At 40.1% G+C, this 10909-nt stretch overlaps 1 protein-coding gene across 15 annotated transcripts in view; it reads right to left on the bottom strand.

Moving 5' to 3' along the window:
- Positions 1-1300: 1300 nt before the first annotated feature.
- The window catches only part of LOC118404614 (pumilio homolog 2-like), a 36838-nt gene continuing 27229 nt past the window's right edge, over positions 1301-10909 (bottom strand). For 12 of the 15 annotated variants that reach the window (XM_035803825.1, XM_035803836.1, XM_035803834.1 and 9 more), the window contains 6 exons: positions 10560-10818; positions 9508-9657; positions 8845-8970; positions 7952-8073; positions 5305-5419; positions 1301-4700 (listed from right to left, as the gene is read on the bottom strand). In XM_035803825.1, the coding sequence (XP_035659718.1) occupies positions 4491-4700; positions 5305-5419; positions 7952-8073; positions 8845-8970; positions 9508-9657; positions 10560-10818 (982 nt within the window). In that variant the 3' untranslated portion in view covers positions 1301-4490. The remainder of the gene's footprint in view (positions 4701-5304; positions 5420-7951; positions 8074-8844; positions 8971-9507; positions 9658-10559; positions 10819-10909) is intronic. The other 3 variants (XM_035803831.1, XM_035803837.1, XM_035803842.1) reach the window with 1 other exon arrangement.

The following is a 10909-nucleotide window of genomic DNA, read 5'->3' as shown; positions in this document are numbered from 1 at the left end:
GCGGTGAATTTTTTGCCTCTTGTCATAAAATTTTACACTTTCTGTTCCTCTCTCTTTGTTACTATCTATTGCAATTCACAGTGCCAATTTTGTATCAACTTTTTCTTAATACCAGACTTTTTTCCACCCTTCCACTTTTGTACAACACCAGTTCACCATTATTCGAGGGCTAACCTATATCCGTTGTATTCAAGACAAGGGTATTTGGGACGGTTGTTTCAAATTCGAACTGCAATACCTAACAAAAATGCAATTTGAAACCACTGTCCATCAACTTGATATCCGTAAATTTCCTGTTTAAAGCAAATCAGATATAGGTTACCTTGCGGATAATCATAATGGTGAACTAGCGTTACAACTCTTATAACGTTACTGGTATACAACTTACCGCATTTAATGAACATGCAATAAACTTCGTTGTCATTGTCATCTCCAGTTCCTATTCATTGCAATCAATATCTTTTATCTGTATCTCTGATAACTTTTTGTGGGTCACACTATAAAATTCCATTTATAAATGTAGACCGGACTAGGTGTCTGTCCCATGCACTAGAGGTCCTGGGTTTGAATCTCCTGACATACCAAAGGCAAGACAGAACTTAACTCACACACGGTGTCACCTCTCAGTGTATGAACATTTATTCACTTCACTCTGGTACCAGGTGAAAATGAGTTCCAAACTGCAATTAGGTACATCCCTTGGAATTTTGTCAGGCTTTTCATTTTGTTTTCTTCAAGGCATCCAGCATTGAGTACTACTGATAAATTTTTATACATGTGGTACAGGTCATGATTAAAGTCATAACTTTCTGCTGAAATATTGTTCTGATGAATCCAGAACACAGCTACTCAACTTTTGTACTTTGATTGACAGGCCGAATGGCATACAAGAAGATGCGAATCCATGAACATCCTGATTGACTGTGAAAAAAACACTTAATTCTTAAGAATGATGCTTTGTGGAAAATGTCAATTCTTCACACACCAAATCCTTTCCTGTGGCACCTCGTTGGGGCATTACTCTCCAAGCAAAGGTTAGGCTCAGGCCGTTTTTTTAGGCTTTCTTATCAGGCGTTCTATTCTATACTATTTTCTTGATGTCTGGTGGACTATTTAAACGAGACATCAATAAAACAGTACAAAATAGAAAGCCAGGTAAAAAAGCCTAAAAACGTCAAAAACAGTCTAACCTCTGCTTGGAGATTAGCATCTCCAGGTATTGAACCCAGGACCACTAGGTTCATAGCAACAGATGTCACAATACATATCATGCTACAATGAATCAAAACAACCAGAGTGATAGTTTGCAAAACACCAATGATTTTTTAATTGATACACATACAGGTTCTCGGGGCTCTAGTTGTATTTTATCCATATACAGCATGTACAGATCAAGCCCACATTATGTATATACTGCACGTACTAACGCTACCATACAAAATGCTACGTCCTAACTCCCACTGAACCATAGTCACTCGTACCTAAGGCCTAACATAATGTCAAAAAAACAAGCCAAAACAACTACCCTTGATACATCTCTCGAAGGGTATACACCAAAGCAATATCTTCAGATTGTTAAGTCGTTTTTTTCGAAAAGAAAAATATCGATGAAAACTTTACCTAAACGAAAACCTAATTTAACTTTCTTTGACATCTACGAAACACGCTTAGAAAAATCAGTCACTAGTTTCGATTATTAGACGTTTCAACGTTTCTTTCTTCAGCTTTAAAACTCATCAAATTTTGGCTCTTACAGTAAAAGGCCTAGGTACCCAAGATTCGAGTTTCCAATGTACCGAATATCGTCACCATCATGATAGAAGGCAGCCAATACCAAAAGCAGTACATTGTCAACTTACTAAACCCTTCTCTACACCCTAGTTCATTATACATGATTTTTTTAGCACGTTTACCAAAGTACAAAACATTCAACTACAGTTAGTAGCAGTAATCACAATATTATTAACAAGTTAAATATCAAGATATATACCGTGCAATTATTAAGGTGGATCGAAATTTGACTTCCATTTTTTTAACAATGGTGCGAGTATCAACATACAAGGCAAAAAGCTATTCCCTTTTTTTTTTTTGAGTATGAAATTTGCTATCCTCCTTTCGTACAAAGACCAATCTATTCATACAGCAAAATCAATGTACACTTTTGACAAACTATGTGCAATGTGTCTGTACCTTTGTTCACTGGTTTGTACATGGGCAAAAAAGGGGGTGGGGGGCGAATAAAACTCATTGTCTAGCATCACATTTACAAATGTACAATGTACAATTTAAAGTTGTAATCAACTATGCCTTCATCACAAACTACCATCGATATCACAATAAAATATGTATCATAATATATGTATATCATTCCACGAAAATATAAACCTAGGCATATCTGGCGGTTGCAATCTACAAGTACAAAAATGCGACTGTATATATGTAGATATAAAAGTTACAAGAAATGAAAAATTGTGTACACAACCATTGTTACACTGGACTATACCTACATTACCATGTTATTATAAGTATTAACAGTTTTCACACAAATACTTGGTATTAGTTCCTAAACTCCGAGTATAAACCCCAAAAAGACAACGTCACAACAACACCAAGAGGTAAAATGCACATCAACGCATGCAAGACATCTTGGGAATCGAACTCCCTCATCTGGTCCTGTCCACGCCAAAAAGCGGAGCGTTACTTGTTTTTACCAACATCCAGTTTCAGGAAAATGGCCCATAAATACATGTACAATAGTTCAGCCTGGATTCGATGGAAGCATTCGTAAAGATTGGTAGGTTTTATGTATACTGCCCCCGCGAAGGGGGGCGCTGGCGGCTTGTCCAGAAAAAACGTACGAACATGTACACGTGGCGAATTCAAATATACATACCTCGCTATACAACGCCAGCCGAGTGACTGTACACCCATGATTAGCCCAAAAAACAGCGGGCAGCAGGTTTTGTGTCCAGTAGTATAACGTACAAGTCCAGAAAAATTTTCGTAGTCACAATTTTGGTACAGGAGTTTCGCATTTGTTATGTACAGGGAGTTGATCGTCCTGTCTAAAAGAGGTTTTACAAAAGAAAGAAGGAAAAAATGAAAACAACACCGAAACGTTCTAACCCAGACGTGTGGGGATTCAACAGTAGCACCGATGGACAAGCCACATCTTTTAACTACTGTACAGGACCGAGGAAAAATTGGTCTACCAATCATTGGACTGCACTTACAAATGTGTATGTACATATGTACTGTGGATTAATTCATGGAAGATTACAGGACCAAAGTTACAACAAATTCGACTCGAAATAAAGAACAATTAATTACAGCTACTGAAACGGCGACAGTTGGGACCAAACTAGTACAAACATGGTACATGTAGTAAGTACACAAGCGTCAATTTTCCCAAACAGGGTTCGAAACTACACAGGGTTTCTTGGTTTCAAACAGATTTTGGGAAAAACCGGACAGCATAACAGTAAGCAGTGATACAACAAAACAGTCCGTTCAAACACTATTGGTAGATTGAATCCTTGTTTCAAGACTGCTCCTATTTAATTTCACACTCATATTCTTACTTTTTGGAAGACCAAGAAGACACAAAAAAAGAAGTGTCGAAAAAGAATACATTCCTTATCTTAAACCTTTTGCAGGAGACAGTCAACTTTTGGCACAGAGGTTTTTGTTTTGTTTTGATGTGAGCATTTAAGAAAGAATAAGCCACAAATAAAGCTCACTTTAAGAAACAGACTACGGAATTAAGGACTTCAGTTAAGGACCACTGCTTATGTTTGCTGCAAATGTTATCCCAGAAATCCCTGCATTCCCAATGCCCCCTGGGAAGGTACCTTCCGTAGCAAAGGAACCTTTCACGTGGATAAAAACTTGCCCTGCTTCTTATTCTCCTCAAAGCATCCATTTTTTTTAAGTATTCAAAGTTGTGTAGTTCCTTTTCCTGCTGCACTGGCTATTCAGTCAAAACCTAGCATCATTCGACTTCCTCAATTCTGCCTACTCCTAATATAATGCAGGAGCTGTGCTTTTTGCACACCACACCATGTAGGCATATGCTAAATTTCCCCATGTAGAAATTCAAAAAGTACAACTCTCTGTGTCTTTCACTTCAGCACTAGATGTGGGGAAAAAGCTTTCCAAAGAAATCATCAACCCTGTTAGAAAGGTTTTCAGTCGGTTTGGTGGAACTAAGAACCTTTGCCATGTTGCCCACAACATACAGTGATGTCTTTCATAGAAACAAGCTTGGGCTGCTGTTTAGAAACATTGTGTCGTTTAGTGACCAGGGCAGTGTTGTTTATTATTATCGTCAGGGCCTTGTTGTTTTTTATTGTCAGGGCAGTGTGGTATATTATCATCAGGGCCATGTTGTTTCTCAATAACTGTCAGGGCCGTGTTGTTTATCTACGACAGGGCTGTGTTGTTTATTATCGTCAGGGCCGTGTTGTTTGTTAACGACAGGCCTGTGTCGTTCACAAGGTGCCGTTGGGAGGGATGGGGATGAGGCCAAGGTCCCCGCTGTTCTTCATGAAGTACTTCTCCAGCTTGGCCAGGATGTGCTTGCCGTAGGTGTACTTGCGCAGCGTGGCGATGTGAGGGCGGATCTTGTGCATCAGGATCTTGCGCTGCTGCGGCTCCGCCACGTCAATCATCTTCTGAACCACATAGTTGGCAAACTGGTCCTGAAATAAACAACAATACGTCAGCAAAGCCAGAAAATGCACTACACAAAGAAAGAATTGAAGAACAGTTAAGTGCTAATCATACTAATTCTTAGAATTAATTAGTCCCAGAAGAAAAAACAAACAATATTCTAAAAGCAGGGTTGGACTAGCCCTATTGCCCAGGGCAAGTGGAAGTGCTGATCGAGCAAGTGCATGACCTACTCCACTTGCCCAATCGGTCAGGCAAGATTTTTCTAGAGAGAAAGATTTTGATATACTTGTTACTTTTTACAGTCATGACATCAAGCGATGGTCAACATAGAAAAATAGAGGCAATAACAAGAATTCATGAATGCATAAAAATTTCTAAGCAATAATCAAAACAGCAGGCAATCAATCCGTCAACCTATATCAATTTAAATCAACACTGACAGTAGAAAACATAGTATGCTACAATGCTCATTTTTACATCAGATTTTTAAAACTGATTTTTACAATGAACAGAAGCAATCATTTGAATTTGAAATCCCAAACACTTCATCACGGATTAAAAAGGGATTTAACATCTCACCCCTCTAAAACTTTGACAAACATTGGAAATAAAACCATGTGCATGCTGTACCTTCATCATGGTGTATAAGGCACTGTGTGTCCCATCACAGTAGGAGCAGACCTCGTCGATCAGCATGGCACGCTCTGCACGCGACGAGTGGGACACGCACTTCTCCACCACGTTGCTATGGGAACACAAACACAAACATGGTGTTACTATGGAGACACAAACAAAAACATGTTGACCAGCATGTCTAATATTGAAATAATGCCATGATTTTATATTCACAGATTTTCAGTGACCTCAACTCACTATAGTCTAGGGACACAAACAAATCATGTTAACCAACATGTCTAATATTTTTATATTGCAGTGGTTTATGTTTGCAATTTTTGCCTTAAGGTTATTCACCCGGCTGATCAATTTTCCCCAAAGCCCTGTAATATTTTTTCTATTGAGCCGCTTATACCTGTAATATATGTTTTTTACTTCAAGACCACCCTATTCTTACGTATCAATTAGTTATGAATATGGGAAAATGTTTATTCCAGTCAATTTTTTTGGGTGTCTCCGCTGGCGGAGACAGCCAAGTAAATCCCCTGTATAACCAATGACATCATTCTGCACATGCGCACTAATGTCCACAACAAACAAGATGGCGGACTTGTCTGGCCTATTTTTCGTCACGGCGCACAGGCATCAAAATAGCGACAGATACTTTTATTTCAAGGCTTGCTTGGTTTAGTTAGCCCGATGTTATTGGGTTCATGTATTTGTGTACATAAATAGCCCACTTTGAACGGTGCTGTTGCCTATTTCAGTTGCTTTTTTTATGGAAACAGTCACCAAAATGCAAGTGCGTAAGCGGCAGCGTAAGGCCGTAAATTTTTGGTAGGAAGTTTAGAAACTCTTGCACCGTTAAGAAGATTGGCTAGATTTTTGCGCCGCTAAAAAGATTGGCTATACTCCGCTGTCGAGTTCCGCGCACGGTCCGGTGGCGGTGGCATTCCGCGCTCGGCCCGTTGGTCCGTTGCATACCCCCGTGAGCTCGCCGCTAAATCTTCGGCGCTTAGAGTGTTGCCCGCCCGCCCGGTGCACTGGCGCATATCGGAGAATTTTTACGGTCTTGTTTCAGTTACGGGCGGTCGTAACTCGAAATGCCGGTTCAAAAATGAATAGAAAAAAGTTGTTTACAGGCGTAAAAGCAGAACGGGCCCGGTAAACCTCCGAGCAGTTTAGTTGGCTGGCGGATAGAAAATTATGTCCTACACCGACAACGTGACCTACATTTCACCATAATTTGAATCTCCAAGCAGCGGCCTTTTTGCCGCGAACACTGGCAGCCTTGCGTCTCCGCACCTTCTTCGACATACGTCTTGATACGAAGCCTAGATCTTTGGCAACATCAAGGTTGTCTTGCTTCATTGCCTCCACGATACCAGGCACATTTTTCAGCGCTTTCACCGCGGCCGCCGCGCTGGGCCCCGGGCCCGGGACACTCGCCATCTGTAAGGTCGGGTCTGGCGCATTACGTCATAGGTATCGGGAAAGATAAACAAGCCGGGGGAGGTGACGAAAATGGAGGAACAGCCAGATTTCTCGAGGTTTCTCGCGTTTTGCGAGATTGTCCGAGAGTTCTAAAGCTGTTTAGGGGTCAAAAGGGGTCAAACTCGCCGAGAGGCAGCACGCCACCAAGTTTGGTGGAGTTTCGGCGCATTTTGCGCTCAAAATGGACTATTTATGGTTCACCGCTCAGTTTTATGGCTCTGTGGCCTCATTTAGCCCTAAAAGTAGGAAACAGGGAACATATCTGGCCACATATTCCCCTATATTCTTGAAGATAATCGTTCGATCTTCAAACTCGCGGTTGCGCAAAGGGCTATCTTGTTTGGTTCGTCAGGTACGGAGACTTTATTTATTACCTAATTAAAAATCAATAAATTGGCAATAACTACCGACTGTTAGTAGTTATTTTCTTGCGCAACATACAATGCATAGCTTTGATGGTTATGTGTAAGAAAAATAACATTTTTATCCTGTAGGAAAATTTCCGTGCTGTATTTTCTACTTAATGATAACAATATAAGGAGCAATAAAGGAGCAATAAAACATGATGACGTCATTCATATGGTCTAAAAAATTGCAATTGGCAAGACTATTTCATAGACAATCAATATTCAGTACAATCACATTCCTTTTCCCAAAAATGTAGGTTTTAAACTGAGGAAAACAATGGAAGGTCAAAATGCCAATTTATCCAACCAAGATACCTTAACCTCACCATAATGAAATCTTCGAACTAGAGAATAAACAAGCCGCTAGGGAGACCAAAATTCAATCATTTCAAGGTCTTGTAAAAACCTTCCCACATACCAATTATCAAGACAATCCATCCAAGCATTCTGAAGTTATTGTGTTCACATACTGTCACACACATCCTAAGACAGAACCTTCTTGGCTAAGGTAACTCATTTTTAGTCAGCACTAGGTGTGCCACTATGGATGTAACACTGCAAATGCCATCTTTTCCCCCAAAATTGAAAGCTAAGTCCCTTGATCTCATTAATTTCAAAGCTTAGCTAGCATATTTTAGTCAGCAATGGGCTAAGTGTGCTCACTGTGGACTTAACAATAAATTTTCAGCACTAAGAATTGCTGTTTTAAATCTTAAAAGCCTGATTTTACAGACTTGGTGAATAATTAGTTCAGAAGTTACCTGGCAAACTTGTGCTGAGACAGGGCCAGCACTTTTCCCCTCAGCTCGTTCACAATCTTACTCTTGTCCTCCGGACGGCCGTGCTCCAGAACGTGTTGGATCACGTAGTTACCGTACTGATCCTAGGAAAAAAGAAACAAAGACTTTTATGTTAACATGCTAACTCCAACAGGTATCAAAGTTGCTCATAACAACTTTCTGACAAAATTTCTACACAAACGTATGAACAGCCAGAGAAATATGGTGCACAGGATGGCAAATGCACAGTAAGGCTTTGAATGGAAGTTCTGAATGGAAATTCTAAGTTTCAACTTGTTGCTCAATTGTGCAGAAAGATCGCACATTTTCAGCACATGAAATAGCCTACATGAAGATTCAACCACACATTTGTGGCTCAGTTTCTTTGAGTGTCAGTGTTGTTGAGTCTGTATAAGCCTTTGTTTAATCTTACATTTAAGTTTTTTGCCTTATTATAAAGTCAGGCCTCAAAATTAACTTTTTTCCCTACTGTCCCAGCATTGTCCCCAAAATAAATTTCAACTGTCCCGAAGTGAGGATGGACTGTCCCAACCCTATTTTCAGAAATTATGTATTACAACAACTGTAAGTCAGAGTACGCACGCCTGACAACCGCGGGGAGATCGGACATTCTGATGTTGATTCGTTGATTATTTTCCTATTGTCCCAAAAGTGTCCCAAAAAGATTTTTCAGTTGTCCCGGCCTAAATTTTAGTGGCCCCGGGACATCGGGACATAGTTAACTTCGAGCCCTGAAAGTGATTTCTGTTGTCTTTTGTTCACTATTTTGATAATGTCAGCACATGGAATAGCCTGGATGAAGATTTAACCCTTTTGCAGTTCAACCCCCGAAGAGTCAGATTTGTGGATCTTACCTGTACGAGCCTCTCTGTGTTCTCATGCAGCTCCTCCAGGATGGGGATGGTCTGCTCCACTGTGCAGTGTTCCAGGATACGCTGGATCACACGACAGCCGTACGGATGGGTCGACAGCGCAAACACCTGAAGCAAAGAATTAAGAAATGCATGTTTTTATTTACTACAAATGCCAGAGAAAAAGTTACGTATAAATCATGTTTAATTAACCAAATACAGGAAACTTATCAGTGTTATTTTCGAAACACTAGACAAAGTTTATAACATTCATAGTAATCAAAAGCCAACAGTTGTACAATGAAGTATAAGTATCTACAGATCTGCAAGTACAATGTCTTCTACAACTTCTCTCAAAAAATTAACAGTTCAGAAATTTTTCCTCTTCAAAGGCAGTCATTTAGCAACAAAGCTGTGAAAAAGCTTCAGTAAGCAACTTCCAACAGAAGTATAAATTTTGAAACTTGAAGAAAGTTTTAAACACATATATAGTTAGTAAAAATCACTTTTCGTGTATACGGCAGTGTCTATAAGCCTTTTGACCAAACAGACGTGCAAGCATCTTAGCAGCGGTAGACCACTTGTAATTTACATGTTTAGCTGACAAACTCCTGTACATAAATTTCTTACAATGAAAATGTTTAACCATGAAAGAAACAACTGTACCTGTCCACGGAAAGCATCAATGATGAACTGCAGCTCAGAGGGGTCGACACACTCAATACACTTCTGCACCACGTGGTTCCCGTTCTGATCCTTCACACACTTCAGGACATGGCCGTCCAGTTCCTTCACCAGCTCAACCTGGTATGAGAACTAAGAAACGGTCAGGAGAGATGCAACAAGGTGGAATAAAGTTGTGTTTTTCCTCATTTCTGCAGTATGGTACAAACTTCAATTTTGTGCATAATGGTTACAAATCTGTGAATATATCTATCCTTCATTAGATAGGACAAGCAGTTTTTTTTTTACTTGAATAGGAGGCAGGCTGAGTAAAAATTCTAATTGTGGACTATAAGACTCTACTGCCCAACCCAAAAAAAGTCTAGGTTCGGCAGGTTTTTCTTCAGTAGGTAGGGAAAGAGGAAACACAATATTTTTCTCTTGGCCTTTACTCTTCTTGGCTTTGAGGTAGTTCCTAAGCACATTACAGAACTGTCCACTTTTTTTTCTCTCTACACTAGTCTATACTGTTTTGGCTAAACACATCACCATTGGTAGGGGCATGTATGTGGGAATAGCAGTGCTTTGAAGTCTGGATTTGTGTCAGGCTGCTCAGATGCTGTTTATCAGCAATGATGTTCAGTTCACTACTCTCATGTCAACAGCAATTAATAATCATGGCAGCCTGACTGTAAGAAATATAGTGTCAAGAATTCTAGTGGGGAGTCCAGAATAGGCTAAGACTCTTTTCCAAAAGTAAAATTTTCACGTTAGAAAACCTGTGTAGTGAATTCTTTAAAAAAATTCCAAGAAATCTGTAGTACTTAACACTCCAATAAGTCAATGTGACACTGAATATCATGCTGTCATATTCCAGAACTTCGTCTACGACACACTTATGTTCCTTGAAATTCCTACTAAGAAGGAAATCAGCATATTGCTTAACTGCTATTATTTTCAAGTGTCATGAAAAAAAAAAACTTTTGCTGTTCTCCTTTGTTTATCAACCACCACAATTTACAGTTCACCCGAGCCAAGTCTACACATGTTAATACCTTCAGATCCGGCGGGATACACTCCAGAGCCTTCTGGATCACACGGCACCCGTACATCTGTAGCGCCAGCGGAAGCACGTGCCCGCGGATCTTCTGCGCCAAGGCGTTCTTCTGCTCCGGGGTTCCGAACTCGAAGAACTTCTGGATGACGTAGTTGCCGAAGACGTCCGTCATGAGCTGGTACGCGGCGCTCAGGATCTCGTTGAAGACCATCTGTTTCTCGGCAGGAGTGGCGCGCTCCAACTTCTGCTGGATGAACCTGAGAGGAAACATAACATAATGAGAAATTAGTTTATGTGCACGTTTGATGGAGTACTGGAAATTATGTAACTTTGCATTTAAATCCTTCA

Source organism: Branchiostoma floridae, chromosome 17 (assembly GCF_000003815.2).
Source record: "Branchiostoma floridae strain S238N-H82 chromosome 17, Bfl_VNyyK, whole genome shotgun sequence".
Lineage (NCBI taxonomy): Eukaryota > Metazoa > Chordata > Leptocardii > Amphioxiformes > Branchiostomatidae > Branchiostoma > Branchiostoma floridae.
The sequence above is the reverse complement of the archived record's forward strand: the minus strand, read 5'-3'. Positions and strand labels throughout refer to the sequence as shown.